The 18,392-nt window shown below is 46.2% G+C and overlaps 1 protein-coding gene and 1 non-coding gene across 2 annotated transcripts in view; both read left to right on the top strand.

Moving 5' to 3' along the window:
• LOC135079834 (glutamate receptor 3-like) overlaps positions 1-16,198 on the top strand; it is a 37,389-nt gene extending 21,191 nt beyond the window's left edge. The window contains exons 5-12 of the mRNA XM_063974449.1: positions 9,890-10,062; positions 10,617-10,843; positions 11,167-11,266; positions 12,410-12,588; positions 12,882-12,989; positions 13,562-13,728; positions 14,321-14,518; positions 15,918-16,198. Of these exons, the coding sequence (XP_063830519.1) occupies positions 9,890-10,062; positions 10,617-10,843; positions 11,167-11,266; positions 12,410-12,588; positions 12,882-12,989; positions 13,562-13,728; positions 14,321-14,518; positions 15,918-15,981 (1,216 nt within the window). The 3' untranslated portion in view covers positions 15,982-16,198. The remainder of the gene's footprint in view (positions 1-9,889; positions 10,063-10,616; positions 10,844-11,166; positions 11,267-12,409; positions 12,589-12,881; positions 12,990-13,561; positions 13,729-14,320; positions 14,519-15,917) is intronic.
• Positions 16,199-17,807: 1,609 nt separating this feature from the next.
• Positions 17,808-17,880, top strand: Trnav-uac (transfer RNA valine (anticodon UAC)). The gene has a single exon. It is a non-coding gene; the product is annotated as a tRNA-Val (tRNA).
• Positions 17,881-18,392: the final 512 nt, after the last annotated feature.

The raw sequence follows: 18,392 nt of genomic DNA, 5'->3' as shown, positions 1-18,392 counted from the left end.
AAACAAGGCCTCAAAGTCGCTCCTTAAGGGAGTCTTGTTCGGGGAGAGGTAAACCGAGCCGATGAGGATGGGCTCGTGTCCAGTCATGGCTAGCCGACAGAGTGAGACTTCTAGGTTAGAGAGAGAAGGGGGATCGACTAAAGCACAGTGCAGAGAACGCTTATAATAAATAAGCGTGCCGCCGCCACGTGTGGGCCTATCGTGTCTAATGATATTGTAGTTCGCTATCCTAGGATTGCGAATAGAGGGTGTTAGGAGGGTCTCTTGAACCAGAAAGATGTCGACCTGGTGGTCGGTAAGGAACTGAGTAACCTCGTCCTTCTGCTGTCTAAGACCGTTAGCGTTGAAAAATGCTAAGGTGATTGACCGGGGTTTGATCCTAGCGGTGGGATTAGCCATTACGGAGCGTGGAAAGAGGAGATAGCGTAGCAAAAGTCTACGTGTTCGGCGAGGATAGATAACCTATCCATGATGTTGCCTTCGCCATTAGTCGCGCGCAGTTTTGCGGCGATCACAAACATCTCGCCGACATTAATTTGGCCAAAGAAGTCTCTGACCAGTTTAATGTCAGCCGCAGGTGAATGTGACGGCTGGGGCTTGGCCTGAGGGGCCGGGACTTTGTGGGCCGGTGCCTTAGGGGCAGGGGGACTTGGGTTAGGCGCCTGATGGGTAGGTGCCTTTGGCGTGGCCTTAGGGGCTGGGTGGGGTTGAGGACCCTGCTGGGGCGCAGGTGGGGCCACAGCTGTTTGGGCGGGTGCGGGAGTAAGACTGGCAGCCTGGGTGTAGGCCAGAGGCCTAGCCCAAGCATTGGGCCTGTTGGGGCGGAGGCTAGGAGCCTCATTTGCTACCGCAAAGTTGCGAGTAGCATTGATCTGCCTGGGGGCAGAGGGGATGGGGGCACGCGGCTGAGTGCGTGGGGCCCGGGGACAACCGCGATAATTCGCAGGATGACCCTGGCTACCACACAGTATGCAGCTCGGTGGTTCGGTGGCTGTGGCCTTGTCACGGACACAGTCGGCTGTGCCGTGATCGCCTAGGCACTTAACGCACCTAGGACGGGCGTGACAATTACGGGCAGCGTGCCCGTAATGTTGACAGCGGTGGCACTGGCCGGGAGCGCCGCGCTTACGGGGTGGCTCGACTTTGAGCCCGGAGATAAAGCAAACCGATTTCAAATTGAAAATCGATTTCGCTTCATCGGAATAGTCCAAGACTACTTGGGCAAGGTCAAATGGTTCACGAGTACGAGTCCTGTACAGACGATGAACCTGTTTGACGGGGAAGTTTTGGGCCTTGAGGTCGGCCAAGATGGAGGCGGAGTCTAGTTCCTTGGGAAGGCCACGGATAACAACCCGCAGCTCCCTTTCCTCCTCGCGGGGGAAAGTATGATAACCGATACGGTTTTCATCTAGGAATCGTGTTAGGGCTCGGTGCTCGTCCGAGGTGGACAAGGACACCTTAATACCTACGTTGCACGACTTAGCGTGCGAGAAGTTAATGTGACGCTCCTTGAGCACGCCGGAAATCTTGTTCCAGGACGCCTTGTCCTGCACAAAGACTGGGGGGACTCTGACAGTCCGCCCGGTGCTCGACTGCGAGCCGGAGGGCTGGGAAGATAGCGAGGGCTGAGAGAGGCCTGAGTTGGCCTTCAGCGCCTTCGCAGGGGGGGAAGGAGGGGGAGAGGCCGCGGATTTGCGGGTCCTCTTCGGACGACTGACGGTGGTGAAGCCACCGTCATCGGCGTCTGAGACAGAGTCACATTCCATGTCCCTACTGGGGGCATGGGATTGGTGCTCTATGACAATAGAGTGGTCGTTCGTGAGCGGGATTGGTAGCGGGGCCGAGTTAGGATCGCACATGGCGTCCTCGGGACATGACGGGGAAGCAGGCTCCTCATATACGGAGCTTGCGAGGGATTTTGCCCGTATGTGGGCTTTAAACCCGGAGAGGACCTCCGGGTGAGTGGCCCGGAGGAACTTTAGGAGTTCCTCCGTATCCATGGCATGGAGTTGAGATTCGCGACGCGTGAATCTACACCGGTTCGCAAGTCGCAACCACCGAGAAGAGCCGGCAAGAAACTCGGTGGTTATAGCGGTGTGTAAGTCCCGCACAGTCGGTGTAAACCGAGCGGGGTGTGTCGGAAAAGTGTGCCCTAGCCAATGTAACTACGCCGCAACGTAGCAACGCCGCGACGTAGGGTGAGTACCTACTCCTAGCAGTCCTTCAGGAGGGCCCCGGTCGTAAAAACAACCAGGGATACGCTCCTTCAGGGATGGAAAGTAGGGAGGGGTAGGGGGGGTCACGCCCGGCAGTGAAAAGACTGTGAAACCGAGTGTCTCAAGGGCGAGGAGGAACGCCTCACCCTCTCAAACGTGCCTTCCAGGAGGCCAAGGTTCACAGCCTAATATACCGGCGGCGGCAGGAAATTTCAGCGCCTTGAAAAAGGCACTGTCGGTCGCTCCCAATCGAACCGAACCGCCTTTAGAAAGGCGTTTAACTACGCTTGTTCGTTATCACCGTTAGGTATCCCAAGCGCAGCCGCGGGCAAGCCACGTAATTGTGACAAAACACCACAGAAACAAGACTCGCAGAGCGAGGGCGATAAGCTCGAGGAACTCGGAGCGCAGCGCATGCGAGCGGGCGGGCGAGGCGGAGCGCACGTCCGTACCGTGCGAGCGATGCGAAGCGAATGAGAGACGTTAATTTTTTTTTTTTTTTTTTTTTTTTGAAGGGACGCGCGCTGGTAGCTTGAAGAGCTTTTCCAACTTCACCGGGCAGAGTGGCGAGTACAGAAGGTACTCTAGCCGTTTGGCGATCGTCGGTGCGCGCGCCGACGAGGCCGAGTGTGGGCTTCGCGAAGCGAAGCCCAGGCTCGTCCGCGTCGGTCGCAGACCGACGTTCGCGATCGGGCCGTATCGAGCGCATAAGGCGCCCGATCAGTGGCGAACCCAACTAGAGGGTTGCCCACCGCGGTGTTGGACCAAAGTCCAGCCTACGGCGGGCTCACTCTAGTGGGCCCGATCGAGGGGGACTACGGACGCGGCCTGAGGGCGCCACGGTAGGCTCGGACCTCGGCTCAGGCCGTGTCCGGGGGACGGATTGGGGAGAACCGGCCCGGTACATGTCTGTACCGTCCGAAATGGAAGGCAGGGCCTCGTACTCGCCGGCGAGTACGGTGTAACGAGCTACTGTGTTGTGGAGTAGTTGGCGTGCTTAAGGCAGTGATGTCTGTGTTCAGAAATTCGGTAATAGGATCGTCCGGGTCGTCTAGGACATGCCTAGGTCGTCGGTATTGGGCAGCGACATCTTTCTGGGGTGTATACGTGGCGGCGCTAACGATAAGAGGGTTCTTGTGGTTGATCGCTTTATCAAAGTAGCGGCGAGAGGCTTCTTTCATAAAGTGATCAATCGATGGGATCTCGAAATCTCTATGGAGATTCGTATTACGCACGAACCACGGGGCATCCGCGGCTCGGCGTAAGAATTTGTTTTGGAGGGTCTGGAATTTCTTAAGGTCTGTGCAGGAAGTGTGAGCAAACACCGGACTGGCGTAAGTCAACACTGGACGGATGCAGGTTTTGTAAATTGTCAACTTATTTCTAAGTGACAATTTACTTTTCCTTCCAACTAGGTGGTAGAGTCGGTGGATGTAGTGGTTTGCACGGCTCAAGACGCGTCTGAGGTGCGGAGCGAACGTTAATCTCTGGTCGAGGGTGACACCTAAGTATTTGGCCTCACTTTTCTAAGGAATAGTTTGGTCAAATAAGGTGAGATGGGTGGGGACATTAGGACGAGTGCGAACCGGAGGACGTTTCGCAGACAAAGCCCTAGAAAAATACACTGCTGCACTTTTTTCAGGATTTACCTCGATACGCCACTTCCTGAACCATTCGCCTAATTGTGTGACTGCGCGTTGGAGCGCCAAGATGATGTAATTCCGATTACGTCCGGACTTGTAGAGTGCGGTGTCGTCCGCAAAGAGGGCTAAATCCGTATTCGGATATTTGGGGATGTCATTGACGTACAATGAAAAGAGGATGGGCGAGAGCACGGAGCCCTGGGGGACTCCGGCTCTTATGGGGCGGGGGGAGGAGAGGGAGCCATCTACTCGGTAACGAAAGGTGCGATTCGATAAAAAGTCACGTAAGATGTGCACGAGACTGTCCAGCACACCGAGTTCGTAAAGCTTGTAAATCAAGCCATTGTGCCAGACTTTATCGAATGCCTTCGCTACGTCGAAGAATAGCACTCCTGTCCCTACGGGTGGCTTAGCAGTGAGGCCGCTAAGTATGTGCTCCGTTAAGCGGTGCACCTGTTGTACGCAGGAATGTGAGGCGCGGAAGCCAAACTGTTCGTTTATTAAGAGATTATTAGAAAAAACATAATCTCTTAATCGAGAAACAATTATACGTTCGTATAACTTACCCATAGTCTTTAAGAGACTGATGGGTCTGTAGCTTGTGGGGTCAGCCAGTTTCTTACCGGGCTTCGGGATGCCAATGACTTCTGCCTCTTTCCACGCGTCGGGAAAGATGCAGTGAGACATGGCCGCGTTGAAAATAGCAACTAAGAGGTATACTAGGTGGGCGGGCAGGGCGCGTAAGACTCTATTAGAGATACGGTCCGGGCCGGGGGCTTTGTTGGGACGGAAACCTTTGATTATCGTTCGCACCTCGTTGACGTTGGTTGGGTCTAGGGTTGTGGTCGGAGGGAGGGCGGCTCTACGTTCGACTTCGCTGTCCACCATGCGGAGGTGGGCAGAGTCTACTGGGAGGGTACTGGGGGAGCACTGTGCTTCTAAACTGTCGGCTAGACATTCGGCTTTGGCGTCGTCGTCAAACGCAAGTGTTTGATCGGGACGTAAAAGCGGTGGCGTGGACGCTACGGTGTCAGACTTAAAGGCTCTCGTCAACTTCCAATAGGCGTGGTGAGATGGCGAGATTTCTTTAAGTAGATCATCCCACTGATTGTTACGGAGTTCCGCGATACGAGCCTTGACAGCGCGCTGTAAGGAACGTAGGCGGGCTCTGTTTTCCTCGGTTGGATAAGCGTCGTAATCGCGAGTGGCTGCGTTCTTTGCCCTCAATAGCTCTCGCGCGTCGTCCGGCAACCTGAGACGGTGGTTAGCCATCGCAGGCACTTGCCTAGACGAGTCGCCGATGGCGACCGAGATGTGACTAGTGAGCGCATCGATCGCGTAAATAGTTTCGTGAGGCGAAACTATATCGTCGGGGATTGAGGACAGTTGTGGGCTCTGACAGTTCCCAAGTTTTACCTTGAGTTTGTCCCAGTCCACAATTGTCTTCATAGTGGGTGTAGACTCAGGAGAGCCTAGTTGTAGTACGACCGGGCGATGGTCAGAAGTGAGCGCGTGCATGGTTTCTATAGAGTGTAGGCGGAGGCCTATATTCTTTAGAATTGCCATGTCCAGAATGTCGGGCCGATGCTCGACATTGTAAGGATAGTGAGTGGGCGTCATAGGGACTAAGATGTCAAAGATGAGTTCCTCAGAGAGTTCGCTTAACATGTTGCCATTGGCAGTGGATGTTACGCAACCCCAATGAGTGTGTTTGCTATTAAAGTCGCCGCCAAGAATGACTGCACTATTCATAGCAAAGAGGGCCTGAAAGTCGCTCCTTAAGGGAGTCTTGTTCGGGGAGAGGTAAACCGAGCCGATGAGGATGGGCTCGTGTCCAGTCATGGCTAGCCGACAGAGTGAGACTTCTAGGTTAGAGAGAGAAGGGGGATCGACTAAAGCACAGTGCAGAGAACGCTTATAATAAATAAGCGTGCCGCCGCCACGTGTGGGCCTATCGTGTCTAATGATATTGTAGTTCGCTATCCTAGGATTGCGAATAGAGGGTGTTAGGAGGGTCTCTTGAACCAGAAAGATGTCGACCTGGTGGTCGGTAAGGAACTGAGTAACCTCGTCCTTCTGCTGTCTAAGACCGTTAGCGTTGAAAAATGCTAAGGTGATTGACCGGGGTTTGATCCTAGCGGTGGGATTAGCCATTACGGAGCGTGGAAAGAGGAGATAGCGTAGCAAAAGTCTACGTGTTCGGCGAGGATAGATAACCTATCCATGATATTGCCTACGCCATTAGTCGCGCGCAGTTTTGCGGCGATCACAAACATCTCGCCGACATTAATTTGGCCAAAGAAGTCTCTGACCAACTTAATGTCAGCCGCAGGTGAATGTGAAGGCTGGGGCATGGCCTGAGGGGCCGGGACTTTGTGGGCTGGTGCCTTAGGGGCAGGGGGACTTGGGTTAGGCGCCTGTTGGGTAGGTGCCTTTGGCGTAGCCTTAGGGGCTGGGTGGGGTTGAGGAGCCTGCTGGAGCGCGAGTGGGGCCACAGCTGTTTGGGTGGGTGTGGGAGTAAGGCTGGCAGCCTGGGTGTAGGCCAGAGGCCTAGCCCAAGCATTGGGCCTGTTGGGGCGGAGGCTAGGAGCCTCACTTGCTACCGCAAAGTTGCGAGTAGCATTGATCTGCCTGGAGGCAGAGGGGATGGGGGCACGCGGCTGAGTGCGTGGAGCCCGGGGACAACCGCGATAATTCGCAGGATGACCCTGGCTACCACACAGTATGCAGCTCGGTGGTTCGGTGGCTGTGGCCTTGTCACGGACACAGTCGGCTGTGCCGTGATCGCCTAGGCACTTGACGCACCTAGGACGGGCGTGACAATTACGGGCAGCGTGCCCGTAATGTTGACAGCGGTGGCACTGGCCGGGAGCGCCGCGCTTTCGGGGTGGCTCAACTTTGAGCCCGGAGATGAAGCAAACCGTTTTCAAATTGAAAATCGATTTCGCTTCGTTGGAATAGTCCAAGACTACTTGGACAAGGTCAAATGGTTCACGTGTACGAGTCCTGTACAGACGGTGAACCTGTTTGACGGGAAAGTTTTGTGCCTTGAGGTCGGCCAAGATGGAGGCGGAGTCTAGCTCCTTGGGAAGGCCACGGATAACAACCCGCAGCTCCCTTTCCTCCTCGCGGGGGAAGGTATGATAACCGATACGGTTTTCATCAAGGAAGCGAGTTAGGGCTCGGTGCTCGTCCGAGGTGGACAAGGACACCTTAATGCCTACATTGCACGACTTAGCGTGCGAGAAATTGATGTGGCGCTCCTTGAGCGCGCCGGAAATTTTGTTCCAGGACGCCTTGTCCTGGACAAAGACTGGGGGGACTCTGGCAGTCCGGCCGGTGCTCGACTGCGAGCCGGAGGGCTGGGAAGATTGCGAGGGCTGGGATAGGCCCGAGTTGGCCTTCAGTGCCTTCGCAGGGGTGGAAGGAGGGGGAGAGGCCGCGGATTTGCGGGTCCTCTTCGAACGACTGACGGTGGTGAAGCCATCGTCGTCGGCGTCCGAGACCGGAAAATCGCAATCCATGTCCCTACTGGGGGCATGGGATTGGTGCTCTATGATAATAGAGTGGTCGTTCGTGAGCGGGATTGGTAGCGGGGCCGAGTTAGGATCGCACATGGCGTCCTCGGGACATGATGGGGAAGCAGGCTCCTCATAGACGGAGCTTGCGAGGGTCTTTGCCCGTATGTGGGCTTTAAACCCGGAGAGGACCTCCGGGTGAGTGGCCCGGAGGAACTTTAATAGTTCCTCCGTGTCCATGGCATGGAGGGTGTATTCGCGACGCGTGAATCTACGCCGGTTCGCAAGTCGCAACCACCGAGAAGAACCGGCAAGAAACTCGGTGGTTATAGCGGTGTGTAAGTCCCGCACAGTCGGTGTAAACCGTGCGGGGTGAGTGGGAAAAGTGTGCCCTAACCAATGTAACTACGCCGCAACGTAGCAACGCCGCGACGTAGGGTGAGTACCTACTCCTAGCAGTCCTTCAGGAGGGCCCCGGTCGCAAAAACAACCAGGGATACGCTCCTTCAGGGATGGAAAATAGGGAGGGGTAGGGGGGGTCACGCCCGGCAGTGAAAAGACTGTGAAACCGAGTGTCTCAAGGGCGAGGAGGAACGCCTCACCCTCTCAAACGTGCCTTCCAGGAGGCCAAGGTTCACAGCCTAATATACCGGCGGCGGCAGGAAATTTCAGCGCCTTGAAAAAGGCACTGTCGGTCGCTCCCAATCGAACCGAACCGCCTTTAGAAAGGCGTTTAACTACGCTTGTTCGTTATCACCGTTAGGTATCCCAAGCGTAGCCGCGGGCAAGCCACGTAATTGTGACAAAACACCACAGAAACAAGACTCGCAGAGCGAGGGCGATAAGCTCGAGGAACTCGGAGCGCAGCGCATGCGAGCGGGCGGGCGAGGCGGAGCGCACGTCCGTACCGTGCGAGCGATGCGAAGCGAATGAGAGACGTTAAGCGTCCGTGCAATCGTTTATATAGGTGTGCTTCAGCGCCATCTGTTGTGGTTTCTTGACATCGCGTGACGTAATCGATGCGGTGTGCTCGGTGATAGTATTGCCATTGATCTTTGGTTGGAGCTTCTCACGCGCTCCAATAGATGGCTCTTCTTAACAATATTTTCAAAATAACTATCAGGGGGTGATTAGTGATCGATACTGATGCCAAAAATGCAATCAGTAAAATTTTTGTCTGTCTGTCTGTCTGTCTGTCTGTCTGTCTGTCTGTATGTTCCTTATAGAAACAAAAACTACTTGACGGATTTTAACGAAACTTGGTACAATTATTCTTCATACTCCTGGGCAGGTTATAGTATACTTAGGAATTCCCACGGGAACAGGAATTAGAGGGAAAAAAATCCTTTTGTATGAAAAATCTAAACCGCTTAAGTTAGACGCTTGAAATTTGGTATGTAGGTACCTTAGTAAACTTAAAGCTTAGTTACAAGAAGTAATTCCCGAAATTCCCACGGGAACGGGTATTATCGGGAAAATCCTTTTGTATGAAAAATCTAAACCGCTTAAGTTAGAAGCTTGAAATTTGGCATGTAGGTATCTTAGTAAACTTAAAGCTTAGTTACAACAAGAAATTTCCGAAATTCCTACGGGAACGGGAATTAGCGGGAAAATCCTTTTGTATGAAAAATCTAAACCGCTTAAGTTAGACGCTTGAAATTTGGCATGCAGGTACCTTAGTAAACTTAAAGCTTAGTTTCAACAGGATATTGCAAAATTCCCACGGAAACGGGAGTTAGCGGGAAAAATATTTGTATGAAAAAATCTAAACCGCGTAAGATAGTTGAAGGGGATAAAACGGGATCCACGCGTACGAAGTCGCAGGCGGCCGCTAGTAAGTAATAATATTTCAATTCTCATGCTAATTTTACTTGTCCAACAAGTCTCCACGATGGCACAATTTAATATTATTACATTTGCATAAATAACTAAACTTGTTTGGTAGAGCTTAATTTAATCAGTGTATAGCAAGTAGCATAATAACAGATTATTTTCTACATTAATTAATTCTAGAGCAATTCTGACCAGGCTAAGGTATTTTAAATATAAATAACTCTTATTACAATCAGTTTAAGTTTTTCTACATTATTCCATTAATCACTAAGCTGTGTAGACGTCATCATGACAAAAATCATTAATCATACCAGACATTTTAGAATTACATACCTACATAGTTATATTTTTAATCTGTTAACATCAGTTTGCTAATAACGTTGTACCTACATTTTTGCTCTACGCAGCTTTGACTATCCGTAAATTAATGAAGTTTACCTTTTTGTCATTTTTAACTAACAGTACCAAATAATCAATAGATCAACATAGAAATCATTGGGGGAGGCCTATGTTCAGCAGTGGACATCCTATAACTGAAATGAAAATGAATTATTAACAATACTACATAGTACGTATCTCTATGAATTTAGTATACCTATTAATCCATGAGCTTTTGAGTTAAAAGCTTTAACCGACGTTATACTTAGTCAATTACGTCATAATAAACTATTTATTCCAGCCAACTCCATCAAGACTCCATCACAAAGATGTCGTACAGCGTCGTCAGGATCTGTTTCGAGATGCTGAACGCTTCTGAGGAGCTGACCTTCACCCACACCTGGGGGTATAGGGACAAGAATGGCAACTGGCAGGGCATCGTCGACGACCTTATCAAGAAGAAAGCTGATCTTGGTGAGGAATTAATAGATAGCTTGATGAGAAACTGACTTTTGTGATTGATCCCATGTTGTGATGTGGCATAAAATGCTATGTCGTGTGACGAACTGCTTGCCCGACGACATTAAAACCATTTTAAAGAGTCTTAAGATGATTTTGCTCGATGGTGCGGATAAGCAAGAGTGTTAACTATTGCCTCATGGGCCAAAGGCCTTACTTTAAAATATTATTATGATGGTTTATTTACCTTTATTATTTGTTTAAATATTCTATTTCACAAGATTGCAGCTTTGCACTCGCTACGCTTTGCACATAACTACATTAGGTATTGACTATTGATGCTTATTATTATTCGATTTGATTTGATTCGATACTATGTATCAGTTCTGGATCCCTTAAACTTTAAGGGAAGAGAAAGCTTTAAGGCTTAAAGCTTTAAGGCTTAAAGCTTTCTCTTCCCCTTCTGTATTTCTTTTTAACTAGTATTTGTTCTTTTATTCTTCTAATATTTTTTTTTTGGAATGTAAACCTTATATATCAATAGTTTACGTATAAATCGCTTTACGCAGGTACCCTCACAATCTTCACCCAAGAGCGCATGGAAGTTGTGGACTACATCGCTATGGTAGGCTCCACGGCGGTGCGCTTCGTGTTCCGAGAGCCTCCTCTCTCTTACATATCTAATATCTTCACTCTACCCTTCACGGCTGCGGTCTGGTGGGCTATTGTGGTCTGTGTACTGGGATGTTCCGTGTTTCTCTACATCACTTCGAAATGGGAGGCTTCCATGAGTATGGTAAGGACTACTGTACTCGTATTGAATGCGTTAAACTCGGGCATTTTCAGACTACCCTTCATGATTGCAATTTGGTAGGCCATTGTGGTATGTGTACTGGGATGCTCCGTGTTCCTTTACATAACTTCGAAATGCGAGGCTTCTATGAGCATGGTAGGAACTTGAATTATCTTGTAGGCTAGTTTACTCGTGATTTAAAAAGATTCGTCTCCCCTTAGCTCATTGTATTAGCAATTATTTTAAAATATCTTTGTTTGGATACTTTGCTTGTCATGGTGTAGAGGTGTACACCGTACTATAACTTAAACATTACCTTTGTTTAGCATCAATTCCAACTGGATGGCTCGTGGGCTGACGTGATCATCCTGATCATCGGAGCCGTCTTGCAACAAGGATGTACTCTCGAACCAAGATATGCCGCAGGTCAGTACAAGATGAAACACAACTAAATACTGGCATTTCATGGTTTTTATGCAGAACAAGGCAGGTATTTGACCGCAATCGCACCTGATGTTAAGTGAGAGGCATTAAGCGAGATTTAAAGATTTTGTAACAGATTACACCGGTCAACAAAAAAAATTTTTTTTTTGCGCATGGATTTTACTTATTATATTCTGATTATATAAGCAAATGTATATAAAAAAGTGCGATTAAAAATCGAAAATATTTGCTTTTTAAAAAGTTATAGCGATTTGAATTTTCCATCTTCATAGTAGAATGTCTCTAAAGATGCACGTCACATTCTCATTGGGAATATATTTATAAATAATTATGGGGGCTTATTCGCAAGAACAAGGGGCACGCTTTCATCAAAATATAGTGGGATTTGAGAAACGACGTTACCAAGGCCAGTATACTGAAAGCATGATAGGGTTAGATTTTTATGAAAAAAATCTTCTATGGAACATGACAGGAAATTAGAACTTTGAATTTTTAATAAATATTTGGACTCTATTTTTAATTTTTCTCTTGTGAGAATGAATCTTAAATGGATGTTTGTTATGTTTTAATAATTAGAAAGAATGAAAGAAAGAAAGAAAAAAAATATTTGGCAACAAATTAAATCATCTCTATGTTCATGTTTCATACATTCATTGATATGAATTTTTCTATTTTTTACACATAAAAGCAAATTCAGAACAATTTTTTGTTGTTATTCTTGTTTCTAGGTTATAAAGCAATAAAAATAAGCTATGCATAACCCGTGCGCAAAAATACTGTAGACAGTTGTTATGTTTCATTTCATAGTGGAAAAAAGGAAAGACATTAATTTTAATACAATAGGGCATTACAAGCAAAGACATGTCAGTACGTAGCACAATAAAACACCCCAGCAGAATAGAAACACCCGTCTGCAAATTAAAGGTAGTAAAAGAGCCACCTTAAAGTTCAGCCATCTAAACGATACCACCAATTTTTTTGCAAACGCTATGTGCATAGGAACTCCTCCTTTAGCATTATGCTCATTCCCCTTTCGTATCAGACTTTTATTTACAGAACTTAGGTTAGGTAATAACGACTTTCACATTGTCAAAAGACAAATCCAGATCACGGTCTTAATAACAGGTAGAGGAGTAACCCTGCTGCTATTCTTGGCTCTGACGATTCTGTACGCGGCGTATTCGGCCAACATTGTCGTGCTCCTCAGAGCTCCTAGCTCCTCAGTGAGGTCGTTGCCGGACCTTCTGAACTCCCCTCTCAAGCTGGGAGCCAGCGACTTTGAGTATAACAGGTATTTCTTCAAGGTAAGTATTTATATTTCTATAAACACAAATTACAAAAAGTCCGGTTAAACACTGCTTAGATATACCTTTGTTACGAATGGGTTTACCAGAGTAATCCAGCAGTGACGGGCTTCGAACTCCCGATCCGAATCAACAGTCCGACGCCGACACCATTGGACTATTATCGCCTCATTATCACTTCTTGTGAACAAAGACTGGGTTCCTGCAACTGGTTCTGACCCATTTTTACCTGAATTCGTAAAATGGCAACCTTTTGATGGTCGTCGATGTAGCGACGTATATTTTGATTGCAGAAACTGAAAGATCCTATCCGCAAAGCAATTTACGATAAGAAAATAGCTCCGAAAGGGAAGAAACCGAACTACTACACAATGGAAGAAGGAGTAGAGAAGATCAGGCGGGTAAGTGGATACTCCTAGTGTTTAGGTAGATGCCTATACTTACTTATTTATTATTTATTTATTATTTACTTAAGATACAATGATGGACTATGTGATACTTAGATGATCTGGAGGCGTGGCATTACCACTACTGACTACACTTATGATATACTTAATCCTCTAACGCCCGTATTCACAAACATTACTATGAGCTCTCACAGTGCACGTGGACGCACAGGGTCACAAACGAACCAATCACAGAGCTCTGTTCAACAAACGTTCAATTTGCTGCTTCACTTAGGTAAGCAAACATCGTTTGTGAATACGGGGTTAGGTCACAGGTTAGGCTTGATTTGAAGTACCTTAAATACCCGTTTTCACCATCAATTCCTATTTTTTAAGTGACCCCTATAAATAGTAACACACAACAGGAATTTTTTATATGTTGGTGGATATGATGAATGAATGAATATAGATGGTGAAAACGGGCATAAAAAAAAACTCATTAAAACTCATTTATTTCTGTAAATAGGCTTAAAAAGAGCACTTTTACATCAGTCCTCTATGATTAGTACCTTTAACCTCGTTCGTAGGGCTTGTTCGCCTTCCACATGGAGCTGAACCCTGGGTACCGGCTGATCCAGGAGACGTACCGCGAGGACGAGAAGTGCGACCTGGTGGAGATCGACTACATCAACGAGATCGACCCCTGGGTGCCGGGGCAGAAGCGATCGCCTTTCAAGGACCCGTTCAAGATTAAGTAATTTTATGGCGTACTCTTTGCTCATTGCAAGGACTACTTATCTGGTGAAGGTCGCGGGAAGTGCCTGGATGCGGGCGGCGCAGTACCGGTCGTTTTGGAAATCCTTGGGGGAGGCCTTTGTCCAGTATTGAACGTCATGGCTGAAACGAACGAACGAACTCTTTACCCAAAAGATTTTAGCTTGTCACTAAGCGTATTCAGGAACTGATCTATTATCGGATATATTGTAGTCTTGGGCTCATATTAAGAGATGACGATCAAAACTAGATTCAAACAAGAATAAAAACAACATGAAACTTCTGAATTTAGATTGGTAGAACTAAATACTAGTATTTAGGTTCATGACCTGATGTAGTCAAACTTGAATATCTTGCTATTAAATAACTAACTATGGAGATTTTCATCTTAGTGTTAAAAAACAAAGCAGCATCAGCACCTTACCTATTACAAAATATAACTCCCTCAAATTGTCATCACCACTTCTTAATTGAAGAATGATTCAGAAGCTCTAACCTTCAACTAAGATCTATAAATTTAGCATTGACGGTCTACTCCTCCTAACTTTAGATTTTGGGATGTTCTATTCCAGCTTCATCAAAATCCGCGAGTCCGGCATCCAGTCGTGCATCCACCACCGTCTACACGTACCACGGCCGCGGTGCTCGGGCACCGTGGCAACTTTCAGCAGCGTGGGCGTCGCTGATATGTACCCGGCGCTGCTGGCTACGCTTTATGGAATGCTGTTAGCGCCAGCTGTGCTCATGCTGGAGATAGTCTACCACCGCCTGTAAGTCCTATTATCTGTTGGGCTTCAACTGAACTATGTGTATCTGTACAGTAAAGAGCAACTGAAGGGGAGAGTCGCAGTAGGTACCTCCGTGGCTGGAATAAGAGGACTTATCCTTCAAGTAAGTAAGTAGGTACAGTGACAACTTATTATAGTGTAGCTGGAACCGGCTCCAATGTGCTGATCGCCTGTAACTCTTCGTCGTCATAGAGTTGACACCTGTGTCCTTCAGCACCGTCGGGTGGCTGATATTTAACCGGCGCTGCTGGCCACGCTGTATGGAATGCTGTTAGTGCCAGCTGTGCTGATGCTGGATATAGTCTATCACCGCCTGTAAGTCCCCAAACCACTACAGATATGGTATCGTCTACTAAAGTACCGAAGTTGCTGACTAAAGAACACGCTGAAGATCACCGCTACTGCCTTCAGTAGACCAAGACTCCCTGACATTGGTGGGCTTATCCTCAATTTAGTAAGAAGGCGGCCTCCATTGTATCTTTCAGCAGCGTTGGCGACGACGATATACCCGGCGCTGCTGACCACGCTGTATGGAGTGCTGTTAGCGCCAGCTGTGCTGATGCTGGAGATAGTCTACCACCGCCTGTAAGACCACCACTTGACCTCCCACTGAATGATGTTTTCAATAAGTGGAGGAAAGAAAATTGGAGTCGGTAGGTACCGCCACCGCTGGACTGAGACTCCTGGACACTTCCAGGTCGATTTCACTGACTGAGGACTTTCCCTCAAGTAAAAGGTACGGTAATTGTTAAGAGCAGCTACCAGCTCCAGTTGTCCTGATCGCTTACCCTCGCTTGTAGACCTCTGTTATAATAGAGCAGACTCGTGTGTCCACGGTGTTCGGGCACGGTCTTCACATTCAATAGCGTGTCGCTGATACGTTCCCGGCGTTGCTGGCCACGCTGTATGGAACGTGCTACTGCTACTGACACCTGCTGTGATCATTTTGGTGATCATCTGCCATCGCCTCTTCCCCATTATCACAGGCCGTCCACTGCCTGTCGCTCGAACCGTAACTTCAAACTCCTCCAATTTTCTACTGGTATATTTCCTTACGAGTCCAATGATAGTTTAACTTTCCCTCGGGACAAACTTGACCTTCACAGGTTGGGTTTTTATTGGCGATAAAGCTGTAGATCCTGGCTACACAGGAGTTGCAGCGGTGGTAACGAGAGGTGGAAATAGTCCCGTGCCTGTCGAATAAAGATCAAGCAAGACAGAGAGAACCGTAGTCGATACAACCAACACTGGACCGAGACTCGTGGACATTGGATCGGTAGCTGACCATCATACACCTGTATCCACTGTGGCAAGGTTGAACAGCTTAGGCGACTGACGTGACGTCCTACTTTTTAAATGAATCTTTTTCCTTTTATTTCAGAACGGAGCTGAGGGCCAAGTCGAAGAAAAGAAAGTGGATATCTAAGCTACAGCGGCGAAATTAAGTCGGAAAATATATTTTATAATTTTACTCACCATTAAAGTGCACATACAGCATAATACCTACTAGGTATAAAGCTTTACGTAAAAAATTTGACTTGTTGTTAGTGTTGAAATTACGTAATAAGTAGTGGTAGTGTCGTTAGAGTAGTTTGGCACACAAATTAATATCCACATAGATCGCAAAAAAATAACATTTATCAATGTTTTAAATTATCTAGTGTAATAAAATATTATTTATTAGATAAGTATTAGGAACTTATATTAGAAACAATAAAGCTTAGAAAATGGACTCATTATAAGACTTACTTACTTAACTGCAATTTGAGCACGATTTTAATATTCAATGTGACACAGGCATTACAAGAAAATTATCATGTTTCAAATTACTGTGTTTCTTTTAACAACAAAATTACTTTTCCTTTGAAGTTAAACAGTTAAAACCGGCCAAGTGCGAGTCGGACTCGCGCACCGACGGTTACGTACCATTGATTTATGAAATTAAAATTATTATTTTTTATTTAAGTTATTAGTATGAAAGATTATGCGGTAATAAGCGGTTTACGATTTACGAGGTATTAAAAAAACTACTTACTAGATCTCGTTCAAAACAATTTTCGTTGGTAGTTTTTATAGTAATGTACATCACATGTTTTTTTTAGATTTTTCATTTTCTTATTTTAGAAGTTAGAGGGGGGGGGACCAACTTTTTTCCACTTTGGAAGCGTCTGTCACGCAAACTATTCGGTTTAGAAAAAAATGTTTTTTAGAAATCTCGATATCATTTTTGAAGACCTATCCATAGATACCCCACACGTATGTGTTTGATGAAAAAAAAATTTTTGAGTTTCAGTTCTAAGTATGGGGAGCCCCCAATGTTTATTATTATTTTTTTATTTTTGCATCTGAATACATCTACTTAACTACCAAGTTTCAACAGTATAGCTCTTACAGTTTCGGAAAAAAATGGCTGTGACATACGGATGGACAGACAGACAGACATGACGAATCTACAAGGGTTCCGTTTTTTGCCATTTGTCTACGGAACCCTAAAAAGGCAATATGGTTTTCAGTTAACATAACGAACGAGTTATTTTGTAACTTACCTACTACTAGAAAACTAAGTTAAATTGCTCAATTACTTGCAAATTGTGTTTTTAAAGTTTTCATTACACCATCGAAGTTTGAAGAATTGACATCATGAGGTCTGTTTTGGTTTTCATGATAATCATAAAAGTTGTGATCGGAAAAGATGATTTTACGATCAATTTCATAAAAAGTTTTATAGAAAATGAAAGGAAACCAACCCACCTTATTTACAATGGCCTTTGCTGGGGAAAAAGTAAGTACCTACTATAATCTCATGATTTATTTGTACCTACCTATATCATAATTAAAAACTCTTGCATATAAATAAGAGCCCGCCATCGCGCCACCTTGATTTCTAAATACAAATAAAATTATTTATTATATAGTTACCTACTTAGGCTGAGTTGCACCACCTAACTTTGACCGTAACTATGAAGATAGGTAACCGGTGTATTTTGTATGGAGTTTGACAGATTTTTGACGTTTGTCAAAGTTAAAGTAAGATGGTGCAACCCAGCCATAGTGTGTAAGATTGTAGGCCCTTTTCAGGGCACATTATACACGTCCCAGACTATAGTTTGCCCTGCTACCACTTCGGGATAATATAGCTGATGCTGAAAACAAGTGGTGGAAGAAACTCGGTCAACCTTTATAATAATACAACGACCTCTGTAGTTTTAATTAAAATTAGCCATTGCTTTCTCTTGTAGTCTTGTAGTCTTTTGGCGAAACATACCTAACGGGTTCCGTGGTGTAGTGGTTATCACATCTGCTTTACACGCAGAAGGCCGCCAGTTCGATCCTGGCCGGAATCATATTTTTATTTTTCAGTATAATGCACTTTTTATTTCTTCTACTTTATTTTTAAAAAGCTCAATTTGAGACACTAGCTTTTGTCCGCGGCTTCACCTGCGTGAAATTTAATTTGTCACATATCGTCATAAATTGCCTATAAGGTCACCTCCAAAAGACAGACGAGATATAAGGGACAAAAAAAAAATAAAACATCTTAAATTAATTCGTTTTAGATAATATAACCATATTTTTAGAATGCTAGTTTTCGAGATTTTTTGATGTTATATCGAGTGAACCCGAAGTGATCAGTGCGAAAACAGAAACTAGCCTATTTTTTGGTTTTAATGCTAGGGTCCAATTTTTCTAATATAATTAGATGCAAATTTTGATTAAAATCCGTTCAGTAGTTTTTGCGTGAAAGAGTAACAAACATTATTTTATTATTTTAGTAGGATAATATTATTTGTATCTTAACGTTTGCAGAAATGGAATTAAACTTAGTCAACGAAGTATTTAAGTATGGGGTAAGATG

The sequence above is a fragment of the Ostrinia nubilalis genome, chromosome 17, assembly GCF_963855985.1.
Source record: "Ostrinia nubilalis chromosome 17, ilOstNubi1.1, whole genome shotgun sequence".
Taxonomy (NCBI): Eukaryota; Metazoa; Arthropoda; class Insecta; order Lepidoptera; family Crambidae; genus Ostrinia; species Ostrinia nubilalis.
This window is presented reverse-complemented; position numbering and strand designations above follow the sequence as displayed.